At 36.0% G+C, this 18443-nt stretch overlaps 1 protein-coding gene, 1 long non-coding RNA gene and 1 pseudogene across 2 annotated transcripts; 1 reads left to right on the forward strand and 2 right to left on the reverse strand.

The window, feature by feature from the left end:
- Positions 1-918: 918 nt before the first annotated feature.
- LOC103964668 (patatin-like protein 2) lies at positions 919-4411 on the forward strand. Its single transcript, XM_009377620.2, has 7 exons — positions 919-1068; positions 1664-1863; positions 2674-2911; positions 3063-3221; positions 3354-3659; positions 3763-3941; positions 4056-4411. The coding sequence occupies exons 1-7, from the start codon at positions 961-963 to the stop codon at positions 4102-4104; spliced, it is 1239 nt and encodes a 412-aa protein (XP_009375895.2). The 5' UTR covers positions 919-960; the 3' UTR covers positions 4105-4411.
- A 395-nt stretch (positions 4412-4806) lies between these two features.
- On the reverse strand, positions 4807-5656 carry LOC125468611. The gene is made up of 2 exons (XR_007251008.1): positions 5223-5656; positions 4807-5089 (listed from the first exon to the last, which is right to left on the reverse strand). It is a non-coding gene; the product is annotated as an uncharacterized LOC125468611 (long non-coding RNA).
- A 965-nt stretch (positions 5657-6621) lies between these two features.
- Positions 6622-9670, reverse strand: LOC103964721 (annotated as a pseudogene).
- Positions 9671-18443: the final 8773 nt, after the last annotated feature.

An 18443-nucleotide genomic window follows, 5' to 3' on the forward strand; every position in this document is an offset into this window, starting at 1 on the left:
AAGACAGAAGAAATATTCGCCGAGTTAAGTATTCATCCTTTAAAGATAGAAGACAAAACCTAGTCACTTACATCACCATGAATAATTATAATGGCAGAGATCCAACTAGGCATCAGACATAGCATTGCGAATGTGTCCCTTGCAAATATAGCAATCTTGATCCATTAACCACGCTCACGTTGGACAACAAGTGATTTATTTCATCCTCTAGAGTACACAGACCTCTCTGAGTCCATACACAAATTTAGAAAAGTAAAAAAAAAAAACCAAATTGGACCCGTGGACTTGTGGGAACTAGCCTGTTTCAAACACGTTGGATTAAGTCTGGATCTAATTTTAATTTTCTATTACATGGTCTGATCTGTCCCGCTTTATTTTCAAACAGATCCAGTCCAATCCCTTCAATTGTAGATCCGGCCCGACGAGTGCCCGCTCCTAGTTATTAATACTTTAACATGAAAAGAGAGATGCTTTCCTATTCGTTAATCATTGCATAATTAATGCCTTAATTGACACGAAAAGAGAGAGCCTATTCGTCAATCATTGCACAAATGCCTAAACGGATGATTGGAAATTTTCTCAAAGAGATGAAGGCTTAAATCATATAAAGGCTATTACTATAGGAAAGCTTCTCAAAGAGGTATACATACTTCGCTTCATCCATCCATCTATTACACGTCTGATAATGGAAAGTTTCTCAAAAAGATATATATTTCGCTTCATCTATTTATTCACTACATGTTTGATAAAAGAAAGCTTCTCAAAGAGATATACTTCGTTTCATCCATTCATTCACTACATGTTTGATAATGGAAAGCTTCTCAAAGAGGTTAATACTTGCTTCATCCATTCACTACACGTCTGATTAGGGTTCTATTAAATGCTTTCTCCTTTCGCTCTCCTTATTATAAGGGTCATCATATACCATTACTCCCAACTACATTAGTTTCTCAGACAACAATGGCAGCATTTAATCGTGGAAAATATACAATTCTCAGCATTGACGGAGGAGGAGTGAGAGGCATCATCCCGGCCACCATACTTGACTGTCTTGAATCCGAACTCCAGGTTATGTATATTGTCTCTGTTCCCGCCTTTTATTCTTAATTCTTCCTAACTTGAATATGTTCTTTAATTAAGTACGTACCAAATTGTTACCACGGTTCTAAAATCCTCGTCTAGCATTGCTTAGGTGTTAGGCAGCTAAGCATCGCCTCGATTAATTCCTAGGTGTTTGAAAATAATAGACCTGTTTAGGCGTCCGCCTAGCAGGCCCAGGCACCCCTCTATGCCCGCTAGAGCGCGACTCTCACTTACATAGAAATTTGATAACTTTCATTTTGCAATTTATTTTTTCAATAAATGTAAAAGACTTGTTGAATACTCGAATGAACAATCATTATATGCTTGCTCCTTATGTTCTCAATATATTTGAATACTTTATAATTTATATGTCATTTATTTTGCAATTTACGTGTCCTAATACAATCATGTGTCCCTTTTAAGTATAAATAGACACTTATTTATAATATATAATATATTTGCGCCTAGCCGCTTGGGCACTAGGCCCCATCCCGCTATCCAACTAGCACCTAGCGTCTTTTAAAACCTTGATTGTTACTGATATTGTTCCTCACATCTGTGTGCTTGAAAATTTCAAAAGAAACTCGATGGTGAAGATGCAAGGATTGTAGACTACTTCGACTTTATTGCCGGAACCAGCACGGGAGGCCTTATCACAGCCATGCTCACCAAACCAGATGAACAAAACAAACCTCTTTTTGCAGCAAATAAAATCGTTGAATTTTTTGTTGAAGAGGCTCCAAGATTCTTCCCTCCACCCAATCCTGCGGAGGAGCCAAGGTATGTGTATATTGTTGGAGTAATAATAGAAAATATGGAAATAGTACAAGAATTCTAATGATAATAATCATAAAGAGAATCACAACATCGATTGTGTACAAGATTAATATAAACAACTAAGAAGAAAGTAAGAAAAACTGACGAACTTGGAGATTCAGGCTTGCATAAATGCAATATTTTAAAGGCATAACGTCCCTACTTTTGTGCTTGTAGTTCATTAAGCGTTCGTCTCTCATGATTCAACAATCTATAATCTGAAATCAAGGCACCGCAATCTTCAGCTTGCCTGGAAGTGGTCGAGGTGCACCTTAGGGTGTTTTGAGGCGGTTGAAAACCTTGCTTGCAAGATTATGGGGACCCCTCGAAGTTGAAGGCTGGGCCTTTAAGGCTCTGCCCTCTTTTATTTATTTATTTATTTTTTTTCAATTGCAACGGCGGCGTCATCACGAAGAAGATGATCCCAAAGTAGATGACGAATGATTTTTCTTTAAGACTTGGGCAGAAAGACGTCATTTTTGTCCAAATCTAATTTTTATTTTTAAATAACCCACAACAGTCCCTAATTATTTAAGTCTCGTAAGGCTTCACCTCACGGCTCAAGGCTTTCGCTTAGGCGGGGCTATCCATGAAACGCCTTCGCCTTTTACAACATTGATCTTAAGACACAACTCAAAATTGAACAACAAAGAATGAGAGAAACAAAGCGGGGAGCCCCTATTTCTCAAGAGAGTTTTCTCGAGGTAAATCTAGTACTTACTAATTTTATTTTATTTTTATTTTTATTTTTTTTTCCAAAATTCAACAACAAAGAATGGGAGAAACGGACGGCATCTTCTTGAAGACGTTTGGAAAGTGGAAGAGTAAGGCAGGAAACTTTTTGCATGAGCGTTTTTTATGGCTTATGGGACCAAAGTTCGATGGTGATAACCTGCATAACACGATCAAGCGGACCATTGGAGAAACAAAGATTCGAGATACCATAACCAACATTATCATTCCCAGTTGTGATATGAAGTACCTCCATCCGGTCGTCTTCTCCACCATGGAGGTTCGATTAGTAATGGTTTTCGAAGCATTTTTGTATAACTAATATTCGAGTTTCTTTTATGGATGATATAGTGTACGCTAGCCTAAGTCTACTATAATATGAATTTATTTCTCGAGTATCAGTACTCGTTAACATATAAATCATAATGCAGGCAAAACGAGACAAGTCAAAGGATGTTCTGCTAAGTGATGTCTGCATTGCTACATCTGCAGCACCGTTCTATCTCCCTCCTCACAAATTTGAGCAGACTTGGGAGCAGGGCACAAGAAAATATGACCTAGTCGATGGTGGTGTTGCAGCCAACAATCCCGTACGTACTGCTGTACAATTTTGAATCCTTAATTTTGATGATCTTAATGATGGTGTATGCCATATATAAATTATAAAAAATTCCTTTAAGATTGCATTATATTCAACAAACATCTTACACCAACGTTTCCAGACTTTGCTTGCAATCATTGAAAGTGCCAAGGAGAAGTCTGATAATAAAAGTGGGGCTGAGCGCCTGCATATTGATAGTAGTAAGCTTCTGGTACTGTCCCTGGGAACTGGATCTGCAAAGAAGGATGCGATGCTGGAAGTCGGAGAGCCCAAAACTTGGGGTATCTGGAAATGGTTCCTGCATCCAAAAAGAAGCAGTATCCCTTTAATTGATGTTCTTACGACTCCAAGTGTCAACATGGTTGAAGTATACCTGTCTGCTTTCTTCAATGTCTCCGGCTCTGATGACAATTATCTCCGGATCCAGGTTTATTTTTCGATTGTTTAACCATGTCCATGCATGCTTTACTTCAATGTCGTCTCCGGATGCAGGCACACACCTTCTTACTTGCTGGTTATCCGTGCTGCAGGAGGATGGCTTGAAACCTGATGAAATTGATATGACTGATTCAAGTCCTGAAAATCTCAAAAAACTTGTGAAGGCTGGGACTGACCTCCTTGAAAAAACTGTCAGTGCACTGAACCTCGACACTGGCTGGTATGTTGAACCAACTGACATGACATGCAAATACAAAGACGCAATTGCAGAGTGAGTGCTCACAAGAATCATTATGATCCCTTTCATTTAGGTTAGCACAGTAGATACTGCTAGGTGTTAACAAAAAATGTGGTTGATATGTCTGCTTGTTTATAATTTGTGCAGATTTGCCCGAAAACTGTCCTGTGAAAAAAAGAGGCGAGCAAATACATGAAAATCGAACGTTCTGTTTTCGATAACCCTCTTAATTTGTGGTTTTATATCATAGTACTTGAAGATGAGAATAAAGGTCGTCTCTTACCAAGAAAGGGAGAAAATTTCACCTTGGAACAAAAAATAAATTAAAATGTATGCCTACTCGTAAATAAATTCAGCCATTTAAGGACTTGCTGAACAAATTTGGTGTAAGTTTCTGTTAAAAGTTTGTAATGTGTTGTTAATTCTCTTGTCTACAAGAAAGTATGTGCGTGTGTGTATATATATATGGAATAAAATGAGCCTGTTTCTTCTGGTTCTTGACATGCACGATTCGTGACAGACATCATTGGTGGTTCTCGATCGAGTATCGAGTCTCGTTTGCTATGAAAAAGATAAATACATACACAGAGAGAGAGAGAGAACCAAGCTATTAATACAATCACTCTTTGGTATATCTAAAAATTTCATTACAATTTTATTCCAAGTCATAGACTACCTCTTTGGTAACTAATGGAGTGCTATCCAAGGCACCCTTCCCTAGCAAGTAATAAGCATTTCTTTGTTCGAATAATTTAAATTAAGAGATGTATATAAGAACTGATTAGTTTTAAATTAAATGTCCAAACTTTTAAACAAATCTAAATTGGTAGGACGATGATGATTGTAAATAACTACACACGCGAACACAAACGCACACACAAGCCGTCTCACCAGCTCATTAAAAAACTAACTCAAGTTAACTCGTATAGTAATCCAAGAGCTGATACAAAGACCACATTGTCTCTTTAAACTAACCTAATCATCCTAAAACCCTTCAAACTCACAATTACAAATCAAACCACGAAAATCGAAAACAGAACTCTCCATTCAACAATTCACTCACAAAGTTGCATATCAATAACCCATACAACCAAATACATCACAGTCTTCGCATGCAAGATCAAAATGTCACAGCTCAATCCAATTACGGAACCCAAATCCAAAAGTGATTAAGAGTATATCTACAGAACAGATTAAGCAAACAATCAGGATTTGACGACGACGACGCCGCCATGAATCACCTCTAAAGGAAGATAATTTCAAGCGGAATATTGAATTACGAGGAAGAAAGGAAGAAAGGAAAAAAAAGCTAACCCGCCGACGGATAGGTGCATGGCGTTGCCGAACATGGAGAGGCCGGAACTCATGGCTGCGAAGAAGCCTTTGTTTTGATCCTTCTTTGGGCTACCCATCTCTCTCTAGATTCTGTGCGAATCGTTCAAACCCTAATTCCAAAATTGGAAGGATGAAGGGGAAAAAAGGGTACGAAAAACAGAGGAAAATCGTACGGAAATTTAAGAAGCAAAGAACCCAGAAATTGGAGAGAGAGAGAGAGCGGGGAAAGATGGGGGTAGAATTGTAATTCCAGATTACAGCGAGGACCTGACGCATTTTCGGTTTAGTTTTTGCGCTCCGTTTTAGGAGCGCGTGTTTTCTTCTCCTTAATGAGGTCATCCCATGCGTTGGAATGTTGTTTTGGGATATTGAGATTAGTTGACCTAATTTACGGATTGAGATTCACTCCAATTTTTTTTGTCTGGAACTTAGAAAGTCGAGAGATTCAGATCATTCCATTTATATTTTATGACTTTAATTAGTCGATTAATCTCACCGGTCTACTTCATAAAAATACAAAACTTGAACAGTCTAGATCTTTTTTTCTTTTTAAATGATTCAAATCCATCGTAGAGACAAATAATATTACATCAAAAATTTATGTTAACTTAAGAGATAAAAAAACACACCACGAAAGCATACATAAAATTATTATAATCTAAATATCCAGACCACTGCACAGTAATATTATAATATACAAAATACAATAATATTATTATTATAACATACAAAAAGTTAAAAACAGAAAAGCAAAAGGAGCTTTTAGTTTCAAAGATGGGTTTTGGCATCGGGGAATCAGATTAAGCTTCGAATGGAGTCATTGAATCAGTAAAGCTGATGAGTAATATCAGGAAAGCATTGAAACTATCAACAAAGTGAAAACGAAAGCTCTCACCAACAATTGCAGATGGAAACGACTGAGCAGTTGCAAACAGAGACAAGGGAGCAGTTGTAGACTACGGTCAATGGTGAAAGTCTCCCAAGTACAATGATTTCTGAGGTTCGAGTGAGGAAAAATAGGTAAATTCGAATTTTATACACAAAATCGTTTTGGTTTTTTGTCAAACAATCATTTCAGTTTAGCTAACTTCAATCAATCAAGATTATGTACGGATTTATTGCAATTTTTTGTCATTATCGTCTGATTTTAGTTTGAAACGTATCTGAAAAGTAGGATACTCTTATCTCAATAGTACGATACACGTATCTCAGTAGTTAATAACGTATCGCTTCGATGTTAGTTTAATTGTCTTGAAATGTATCCGAAAAATATAATGTTACAGAGAGTCCCACTTTTAGCTAAGAGAATCTCCTAAGTTTAATTGGAGTCTGCTGCTAGTAGTGCATAATTGCCATTATCATCGCATGACAACAAGAGTTTCGTAATTCAGATTATGTATTGTGTTCTTTCGATGTTAAATAGGAAAATAGAATGCAATGCAATTGTTTGAAGTCGAGGACTCCTAGGAAATGGGAACAACTTGTTTGGGGCTTGGTTTGCTACTGAACTTTCCTAAGCGTCACTGCAAGTCCACAAATGAAGTTCTTTCTTTTCGAATTGGCTTCCGAATTGTTGTTATTTCATGACAATAAATTTCTATCGAAAACAGAAGAAAAGATTGCTTTGATCTGCCGCATCAAATTACGTAGGTCGTACTGTCGATGACTGAGGTGGTATTCTGAACACGATCGGCAGCCTTCGTTGCCTGAAATGAGGAACTGTATTAAACATGGACAAAATGCTATTAGCAAGGTGAAACGAAGGACATGTCCTGAACTTACCTCTTTATTCCAATCAGTGCGTAAATTTACCACCACAAGTGCTGTTAGTTGAACAACAAGTCCACAAATGATTCCCATCCAAAGTCCCTATACACACAAATTTAAACTTCAATGGCTGATACATACAGAGAGAGAGAGAGAGAGAGAGAGAGAGAGAGAGAGAGAGAGAGAGAGAGAGACTCACCATTCCTCCAATATGGAGGACGAAGGCGAAAACCACAGCAGTAGGAATTCCCACAGCATAATAAGCAATAAGATTTATGGCTACACAAAGATTCTGCCATCCACAGCCTCTGGCAGCCCCTGCATACCCAATTATTAATTCTTTTTAGCTGCGAAATCAGAATTTTGAAAAGAAATAAAGCACTTAAATTAAATATGTCAAGTTTCAAACTTCATGAAGCCATTGGATTCAGTAATTGCTAGAACCTGAAAGCACACATTGGAATCCATCCAAGAAGTCGGAAACTGCAAGCAGTAGCATCATTTTAGCAACATATTTGATCACTTGATGCTCATTGCTGTAAAGCTTTCCCCAAACATGGCGTATCAAAACCGTTGCTATTGCGATTGCAGTACCCTCTAATAAAGCCATCACAGTCATGACTCGTAGAGCTAATTTTGCGCCTTGCGGTCGTCCAGCACCCAATTCATTTGACACTCTTGTGCTGTTACGATAACAGGAAAATATTATTCTCAATTTCTCAGATTAGAAGATAAATACAAGTACAAGATTGAATGTTGATATGCCGTTAGAAATCACATGAACCACCGACCTTATAGCGCTGCCAAGGCCAACTGATATCGTATAAACCATCCAACATGTGTTAAGGCTGCAAAGACAACAACAAAATCAGAAACTATTCAAATTTACTTACGAGTGAACGAATAATAGTTCTCTATAGTTTTCTACTTTCTGTACCTTATTGATAACACAGATGTTTCTAGTTTTGGGTTCGGGAGAAGACCGGATAAGAGAACAACCATTCGAAGCACCAATATTCGAGGCTGCAATTCGAAAGCGTGTATGTAGTCAGTGATTCAGATAGAAAAAAAAAAGGATCCAACATTTCTGGTACGCATGACAATTTTGATATTTTGTACTATCGATTAAGCAGAAAATGAAACCTACCATAGCATTACAGCCGAAGAAATGGCAAGTTTGACAAAGCTGAAAATGTCATGCAATGCCTGTTTCGAAAATCCAGTCCAAGTTTTCCTGCAGGTGGGCGAGAACAGCACATAACTTGCCACTAACACCACGTTAAGCCAATGCGAAATGCTAATTGCCAACGCGGCACCCTTGTTTCGCAGTCCAGATTTAAAAATAAGTCCCCAACAAACCCCAACGTGGAGCAAAGCTGTGACTCCAGAGGTGATCATCATTGGAAACACATTGTTTTGCGTCTGTAAAAATCTGTTGAGGCATTGGAGGAGGCTGAAGGCGAACAGGCTCGGAATCATCCAGCGGTTGAAGGTTCCTGCCGCGGCAGATATCTCGTGGTCTTGGTGAAGAGCCATGAGAATGTTGCTTGTGTAGAACCAGACTAGCGATAAGGGAATGCTTACTGCTAATAATATTAGCATTGCTTTTTGCATGTGGACTCCAAGCATGCGGTACTGTTTGGCTCCGTAGGCTTGCCCACATAGTGTTTCCAATGCACTTCCCATTCCCAACTGTGAGACATGTTTGATAATTTTTTACGGGCCTCTAATAAAATGCTTACTGCAAAAGCATCCGTTTCCTAAGTAACATTTCTAAACGAGCCTTAAAGAATTAAATCGTATTCATGTTTTTATTCTAATGAGAGTCGAATACACTAACAGTCCGATGCAATAACAATTAGATCAAACTAGACTTGGACAATACAATATTTTTTAAGAAAAACTAATGAAAATGATTTGAAAATTTTAAGTTTTAACGATAATGACAAAATAAAGAGTAAAATGAATAGTACGAGAATTGACCTTTTAATGTAAAAATATGATTTTTCATTAAAGTAAACAGTACCGCGAGTTTTTCGTTAAAACCCCCTTCTTTTTATTATCCGTCGTAACCAACATGAGGACTTTCATGAAACGGGAACGTCACATTGGCGTTTGTCCAAAACCACCGTGACAAATGGAGAAAAGCTTAAACACCGCCACAAACTCCAAAAAATTAAAAGAAAATTTGAACAAAATGTTGAAGAGAAAATCGCTTACCAAGACGCTGAATCCAGTGACATTGGCAAAGGAAGAGGCCATGGAAGCACTAGAAAGTTCCAACTCTCCGATATGGCCGACAAACATGACTGCCGTTACCTGTAAGCTGTACTGCAACAAGCTCACTGCAATCAGAGGACCCGCCAGCCACAGTTGCAATTTCGCTTCTTGAATTACGAGCCATCTTGTAGAAACCGGCACGTTCGGCGATATATCGGAATTTTGAGGCGTTGGCATTGGAAAAAGGGGTGACTATTTCTTCAGGCTCTATCGCCGATATATCGGTCGCAAAAGAGAGTTAAATTTCGGAAATTCTGGAAAAAAAATTCACCAAGCGTCGGAATGAGTCTGGGTTGCAGAGCCTCGCCAAGAACGACGTGAAAATTGAAACCCTCCTGTTGTGTTCACTCTCTCGGCTCCTTTTTGTTTCTGCCTTTTTTAATGAATCGGGAGATTCATGAATGCTTTATTTTCCTTCTCTTTTGACACGTGGCATAATTTACACCATCCACTACAATCCTATTATAATTTGTATGCGTACAAGTCCTAAAGAAAAGTTATACTTGAACTCATATAACTTATTTCTACATTTAACTTACTCTTTTTATCTATATTGTTTTTTATTAAAGAAATAATCTCTCTTTAAACTCAAATTTATTATTTAAACTACTCTTTCAAACCCAATTCAAAATGATAAGTTATCTTTAAACCCATTCACTTTATAAATAACATCTCTAATTGATTTTTTTTCCTTTTTCAAAATGGCGTCCTTGCCCCCACCCCCTTCTTCCCACTAGCATTTTCATGGCTACTTTTTATCTTTCTGCTACCTAACCCACGCGTTTGCCTTTTTTCTTTTCAATTACGTGGCATAGATATTTGACAACATGGAAAACACTAGGATTTAAAAAACCAAAGACCTTGCAATTAAAAAAAACCAATTATCAACTTTTCAAATAATAAGTAGTTAAACTTGCTTGTCTTGATTCAAAGAATTACAGGAAGATTGTCGTAGCTAGTTCTCATTTTTACATTACAAATTTTTCCACCGTGAGTTCTAAACTTAAAACATGAAAGAAAATAAACTAAAGAAAAGGAAATTTCAACATATCTATCAAAACATTTTTAATCATCTTCAAGAGCCACAATATCATTAGTGGCTACATTCTCTAACCCTCGAAGTTGCTTAAATTGATCAACGCGCCCCTGGTATTTTGAGTACAAGTTGTTCACTCTAATATCACTGCTTATTTGACTCTTTTTGTGTCACATGGTAGAACTATCAACTTTGCATGGTCACCCTTTTGTCTTAATCTTTTCTTTTGGAGCATTAAGTGAAGTCGTACCTGGGTTCATTAGCTCTTCAATTTTCATCTCGAGCTCTCATTTCTTATCATCATCTTTTTCTTCATACCACATATTAAATCTTTCCAACCGTGACTTTTCCGGAGGAACTAGTTGTTCACTACTATTTGGCATATTGATAAAATCTAATTTTCTCCAATGTGGATGTAGAGCGTCAAGTGGGATTGGCTTACCAAGCCTTCTATATTCTGCAATCCCATGTGCACACGGCAATTGATGAGTTTGGCAAATGGTGCAACCACAAGATACAACAGTCACCCTTTCTTTTTCCAACCTGTTATTAAAAAAGAATATAATATAATTTAAGTCACCTTAAAATACAATATAGTTTAAAAGGCTAAACTAGATAAGTAGATAATTTAGAGGGTTTTGTTTCTGTGTTTAGATCCTAGGTAACTAGATAATTTGGTTGTCTTTTCATTTGGAGGAAATAGTGATTTTTGAGGGTTTTGTGTGCAGCCTTTAAAGTTTAATAGTGCTTGCTTTCAATCTGTTTTGAAAAATATTATTTTGTCAAGTCATGAGGCCTGGCATCAATAAAATTGTTTGGTGTGGTACTGTTTCTTTCTTTGTGTTAATTGAGTTTATAATGTATTTTAAGCCGTGAATTATAGATTTGTTTTTCATATCAAATCTTAAATTATTGGTGTTGATAAAATTGATTTGGTTTTGTAGATCAAAATTTTTAAACAACAAAATTAACCTGGAAATTCAGTTTAGGTATGAATGCTTCCGCTTATTTAGATTGTTGAATTGATCTTTACTTTTACTAGATTTTATTTTTCAATGTTTGGTACATTATTGTGACAACCCGTCCTTAAATTTACGTTTTTATTTATTTTAATCGAGAAATTTGACTAAAATGCCCCTAGAGGCACAGACTTTGACTTTCGTGGAGCATCGTCTAGAGAAACATATGACTTATTCCTTTAGCACATTTGTGTAGTACTCGTTGGTATGAACACATAGGCGAAAGTCGTTTATGAGTTCGGATTATAACGGTATAGTTACAGGCATTTGAAAGTGGTTATTTATATTTTAGTTTATAAAGTGTTAAGCTCCCGCCTTGTGGGAAGACTGACCAATCAGATTAAAGGGTAAGGACCAATCAGAAAAATAGGAGAAGAGAGGCAACCAATCAAAGGAGAGAGAGAGAGAAACATCCTTTCCCCATTTCTTCAACTTGTGCACACCACAACTCGCCGGTGACTCGAGTTGTTTTCGGCCAATATCCACCATTTTTTCAGGCCAACTACACCCATCCATCACCTGCAACCTCTTCCACAACCTCTCCTCTACCATTTCCACCAAAAATCAAAGGGTTTTAAGTCCTAAATTGGGTAAAACTTCATCGGAGAACCCGGAGGTTCTCGACGGTGATTCCTCTGATCCGATGAGTTTCACCACCCACCATTACCCTTAATCAACTCCCCTTGGACCCAGGAACATGACCCAACCAGTGGTAGAGACATTGGAACACAGAGGTAGGAGAATCGAAGTTCACCCATTTTAGGGTTCCGGTGGGTTTGAGTGAAATTGGAGCCTTTCTCGGCCAAATTGGACTTGGCCACAGGTATAAAACTTATTTTACTCTTTGAGATCTTCGTTTTTGTAAAATTTGAGAATTTTTGGAGATAGTTGAATTTTTCGGCAAATTGGGACGGCCGACCGCCGTGTGCGGCGGCGCATAAGTCAAGTCATCCCTTGACCTTTCTAAGCTAAGTTTGACACCTTAATTCTATAGGTGAAGTTAGATTGATGAAATCTCATCGTTTGAACCTAGTTTTGATAAAGACCACTACCTGAACATTATGTGAATTGACAATCCGACCGTTGAATCATCACCAAACTTTAATACAATATAGTACGTAATATTTGAGGATATTAGAAACTTACGTATTAGAAATCTGATCTATAGATCTTCCCGAATTAGATTTGTAAGTTCGTAAAATAAAAGATTGACTGTCACTTGAATTGGCAATTGGCGGAGATCCAACCGTTGGATCATAATAAAACTTTAGTATGATGTTTTAGAAGCACAATGTGGGTTTTGGAAGTTACAGAACGGAAATCCGAGATGCGGATATGACAGATTGAGCTACATAAGGTTGTGGACCCTACCATTGATTTTTGACCGACGATTGACTTTTGGTCAATGAGTTTTAAATCATTCTAGAACGTCCTTCGGATGTGTTTTATGTAAGTTACGTATTCTATTGATAAGATTTATGAGACATGACTGAATAATTGTTTTAGGTGAAGATCGTTCATGATGTCTCGATATTCGTGCTAGAGAGTCGTAGCGCGGACCTCAGGTGAGTGGGTCTTTCCCTTTTTATCATATATATATGATTGATAATTCCACAAACGCTTTTAAATTGATTTATGCATTTTATGCCATGTCATATATATATTTATATAATCTAAAATACTATGATATGGTTGAGTTTTAGATTGGATTATGGCATATCCATATGCATATTACCTACATATAATTGTTGTGAATGCTTTGAAGTGCTAAGGTGAACGCGGGACGCGTCGGTAAGTTCAGGTGAGTTTATGGTGTTATTTGAAATGATTGACTGATGTCATGACTATATTTATGTTTTATGTAACTCCGACATTGTCGTACAGGTTGCAATGATAGGCAACTCCGGCATTGTCGGCACTGTCATACAGGTTGCAGTGATAGGCAACTCCGACATTGTTGTACAGGTTGCAATAGGCTACTCCGACATTGTCGTACATGTTACAATAATAGGCAACTCTGACACTATCGTACAGGCTGCATTAGGCAACTCCGACTCATGTGTTATCATAGATTGATTAATGAGTTGTACATGTTGCAATAATAGGCAACTCTGATATTGTCGTACAGGTTGCAATAATAGGCAACTCTGACACTGTCGTATAGGTTGCCTATGAGTCGTACATGTTGCATTAGGCAACTTCAACTCATGTGTTATCATAGATTGATTTATGAGTCGTACAGGTTGCGTTAGGCAACTTCGACTTGTGGGTTATCATAGATTGATGAGCACCTGATTTTATTATGTTGTTTCCGATTTGTAGTGATTTTGGATTATTCTTGGATTTAATGTTGATTTACACTTGACTTCATACTTATATGTAGTATGATTTCTTGGAAACTATACATGTAGTACAGTGAGGGGTTATATTGTTTAGAAGGTCTTTATTAAAGTTTTATACTCAGGCCCATTCACTCTTGTTTTTTTTATCCCTCCAAGTTCTAGTAGCAGAATTTTCGTATCGACGAGGATTCATGGCAAGTCTTGATATTGGAGATTACCTTCGACGGTATGATTTTCAATCCACTCTACTGTACTTTATTTATGCTCTGACATCACGTGTGAAATGAGTTCATTCCTACTCACATGTTCCACATCACCACACTTTATGACTTTGTCACCTTCCAGGTGTCAGCCATCATAACTCAATTCGGAGTTTTAGTGGACAATCCAGGTCGGAATGTGTCAATTATCGTGTTACTTTATTATTAATAAAACTAATTTGGTTTTGTAGATTAAGATTTTTAAGCGAGAATCCAGTTCAAAATTCAATTGAGGTATGAATCTTTTCGCATATTTGGGCTGTTGAATTCACCCTTGCCTTTACTGCATTTTATTTTTTACTGTAGTTTGGTGCATTTTGATATTAATTTCATTGTAATTTTATGGGTCTTAAGTGGTTATTTGGATATTGGACTGTGAAAAGGTTGTGGTGGGTTTTCAAGAGAATCAAATAAGTTTGGGATTTTTGCCGCTTCTCTCTGTAGGCTTCTTACAAGGGCATTATGAATCTAGCCAAATGTAACCTTCTCATCCCCTTTTTCCAACATTTAGAATAGAATTCTTCATTCTGGATTTGATTCGTTTAGTATTAAAGCTGATGCAGGAATTAATATCGTACTGTATTAAAGCTGATGCAGAGATTCTCAAAAACAACAGATTTGCTATTGAGAAAAAGTAAGACATCTATTTTTATTTTCCACCTTTTAAAATCAAACAATCAAATTATTCAGTTTACTTATATTCTACAACTTGAATACAGAAGTCATAACATCAATTGTTAATATAAAAGATGACTCTAGCGAGAGACCAGTCCAAAAGGCCAAGGTTTGCCTATGTGATACTTTAATATCTAATAGACAGTCATTTATCCTCAATATACAAAATGAGTTTCAACTCATTCTAAAATGTCTGTTTACATTTCCTTAAAAAAAAAATGTTTGTTTACATTCCTTTAAAAAAATAAGTAAGATGTTCTTAGTGAAAGGATGTGGTTTGATCGAGGGTAGACATCCTTTTCATTCTACCAATACAGTTATCATTTCATGTCTGCGTTTGCATCCTTTACAGTTTAAATTTCTTTATAATAAATTCATTGTTTTTTTTTCTTTCTTTCACAGGTAAACGGTTATACCCAGAACCATTTATTTATCTAAATGGTTACTCATAATCGTAACCGTCAAATTTAAATGGGTGAATAACCGTGGTTACCCACAACCAATGGGTATTTGCCCATCCCTAGTGAGGATCCTCCTAACCAAGTCCATCGGGCTGTTGAAATTTTATCCAACGGCTACAATTATTATAACTTTTAGAGAAGCCCCCTGTTTGTAGCCGTTGGATAAAGTTTCAACGGCCCAATGGGCTTGGTTAGGATGATCCTCACCCTTTGCTCATGAGTGGATCCTGATTCGCATGTTTTGATATGCGTCTAATGTATTGCACAATCATAGGTAGGGTCTAATAAGTAGATCAATTAAAGTATCCATAATTTGAAAACAAAATTGCACCGACTGTCGTTGAATGTTTTATCCTGACTCTTCCAAAATTAACATGGAACGTTAAGTTAGACATCAAATCTTATCATTTCATAAAAACTCTCATTTGTTTTAGTGTAAAATATATCGTTGTATTAAAAAAAAAAAAAAAGAAGTTACTCATCAAATCTTGTCGTTTCATCAAAAACTCTATCCGACTCCTGTTTTGAATTTTCCTCGCGATTCCTGCAGATCAGTATCCAAATTTGAATTTGAATTCGCATGAAGCTATGAGAACTACAAGTAATTTTACATGTTTTCGTTGAGTCGTTTACAACAGTAAGCTTTATTTTTGCTAGTATTTGTTACATGATTCTAGTCTACATGATTTGCGAGCATTTGACATTGATTATCTTATGTAAGTAATTGTTCAACAGGCTTTTGACATTGATTGTGTTAGCTTCAGGGGCTTTTAACATTACCAAGATGGAGGACTACATCTTACTGTTAGAATCATGTAAAATTACTTATTTCAACATGATAGGTAGTTACAATACAATAGGTAGTTTAGCTTGTACAAGTACTTATATGGCAGGTAGTTCAGACCGTAAAAGTACTTATATAATAGGTAGTTTAGATTACAAAATATCAGTTGAAATCTAAGTTTATGCTAACTAATATTATAATATGATAGGTAGTTTAGCTTGTACAAGTACTTATACTTTAGACTGTAAAAGTACTTATATGATAGGTAGTTTAGATTGTAAAAGATCAGCTGAAATCTGGATTTATGCCGACTAATAGGGTACCTGAGTTGAAAAAAAAAAATAGAAAAAAAATATAACTAATAGCGAGGCCCCCCCAAGAGATTTATAGGTGTCCGAAATTTTCGAAATGCCCTAAATTAATTTCAGGAAATATGTGGTGTGAATAGAATGACTCTAACTTAGGCTTATAGCACACAGTTTTTTGTGAAAAAAAAATTGAAATTTTTAGCTTTAAGAAATATTTTGCACTGGAGTTAAGGAAAATATTGCAAAACCTTTGAATGTGATCCTACCGATTATTAGGTCCTGAAACTATTTTTTATTGATTCTTAAAGTAAGAAAATAGAAAAATATCTATAAATTTAGGTTTTAAATCATTGACTACAAGTGTTTAAAAATAAATTATAATATATTTTGCATAGAAAAAATATATTTTGAAAAACACGAATATGATAGTTTGTTGTTATGGTAAGAGAAATAAAACAAACATTAACAAAATAAAAAATAAAAAATAAAAACTAAAAAAAAAAATTTGAAAAGGGAGGGATCGGTATGAAGATAGCGGCTTTTTTGGATATTAGTCGCTATCTTTTTAGCAATTATCCTCAAAGAGAATAGCTAGCAAGTACCGATCGTATCATTTTCTATTTTTTTCTTTTTCCATTGAATAGCTATAGTAGAGTAAAGTAGTAATCACAATGCAAAGTATCAACCTAACAACAAAAAGTGCTGACACATGGAGTCCTATTCATGGACCTAAATAAAAAAAAAACTAAAAATTGAACTAATCTAATTGTTAGGCCATAAAATTGGGAAAGGGATCATTTCCGGATATTTTCCACCAAATTCACCCAATCACCTAATTCGAACCCTTGAAATTTAGTCCAACGGCTAAAGTTATTATAACTTTTAAAAGGGCCCCCTATTTGTAGCCGTTGGATCAAATTTAAAGGGTCTGGATTGATTGATTGATTGGATGGATTTGATGGAAGGGATCCGGAGAGGATCTCTTTCCATAAAATTGGACCTATTTCAAGTTAGTTTATTTACACATAACAAATATGTAAGGAAGAAGTTAATTTAAATCACATATTAATGAAACTCTTTTTGTCAACTATAAGAGGGTGAAAAAACATTTTTGTCTTCTATCACAAAATAAAATTATGGACAATAAAGTAATTTGCACAAACTAAATTTTACAGTTGTTTTTAAAAGCATCATCTACATGTAATCCTAACAAATTACCTACAAGAACTCCGGATTTTTACAGGTGTATTGTTTTATGAAACTTCGAATTTCTATGGCACTTATTTTTAAAACTTCAAGTTCGAGTTTAAGTACGAACTCTAGGTTCATGATACCTGCAAACAAACACAATATACATACGTAGTGAACAGGAATAGCTTCAGGACCTATGTGTGAAAAGACTGGGTGACAACCCAAAATATGAGGTTGTCGTGGCTTGCAAGCCCAAAAAAGTGGTTGTTGGGTTGCTGGGCAACAAAGGAGAAATAATGATTTATGTTGTGAAATTGGTGTGAATGCCCACATAAAGAAAACAACCACATATGGCTAAGGGTGGACAGTGGAAGAATAGAAGTCAAAATTATGTTGCTTAAATAGTAGAAGTTTGGTTTTTATTGTTTTGGTGTGTAAGCCTTTCACATGCATTAAAAGAGACGTATGTTTGTATCGTATGGGTAGTACAAAAAGATGAAAAGCAGAAAGTAATAATCATGTTTTCCTCATTTGTTCTTCTTTACATTCATTTCTCTTATCTAATACTAGTGAAGAAAATAAATAGAATAATACATGGCTCCCGTTTCACTTCAATCTCTAACAACTCTGATAATATATATAGGTACGGATCATCTGATAATAACTTGTTTCTAAATGCTCAAGGTAATCATTATCTTGAATTGGTCAAAGCTCCAAAAGACTCAAAAACAAAACTGTCGAACACTCTAATGCTTTAGCACATTCAATCACATATATTAAACATTAGCCTGTTCTATCAACTATATTTTTCTCTCAAGTGAGGCATAAATATATATATATATATTATATTATATGACCCTTTATAACCAAATATATCTAGGGATACTAAACCTAGTTAGAAACTTTTTTTTTTTTTTTTCAGTTTTACATATATTAAAATAAACGGTTAAATAGGTACCCGTTTATAACCACGGGTAATACTCATAACCGCCCATTTAAATTTCACAGGTAAACAGTTATACCCATAACCGTTTATCTATCCAAACAGTTACCCATAACCGTAACCATCAAATTTAA

Source organism: the organism of the source record quoted next, unplaced genomic scaffold (genome assembly GCF_019419815.1).
Source record: "Pyrus x bretschneideri cultivar Hongxiangsu unplaced genomic scaffold, Pyrus_bretschneideri_v1 Contig39, whole genome shotgun sequence".
In the NCBI taxonomy this organism is placed as follows: domain Eukaryota; kingdom Viridiplantae; phylum Streptophyta; class Magnoliopsida; order Rosales; family Rosaceae; genus Pyrus; species Pyrus x bretschneideri.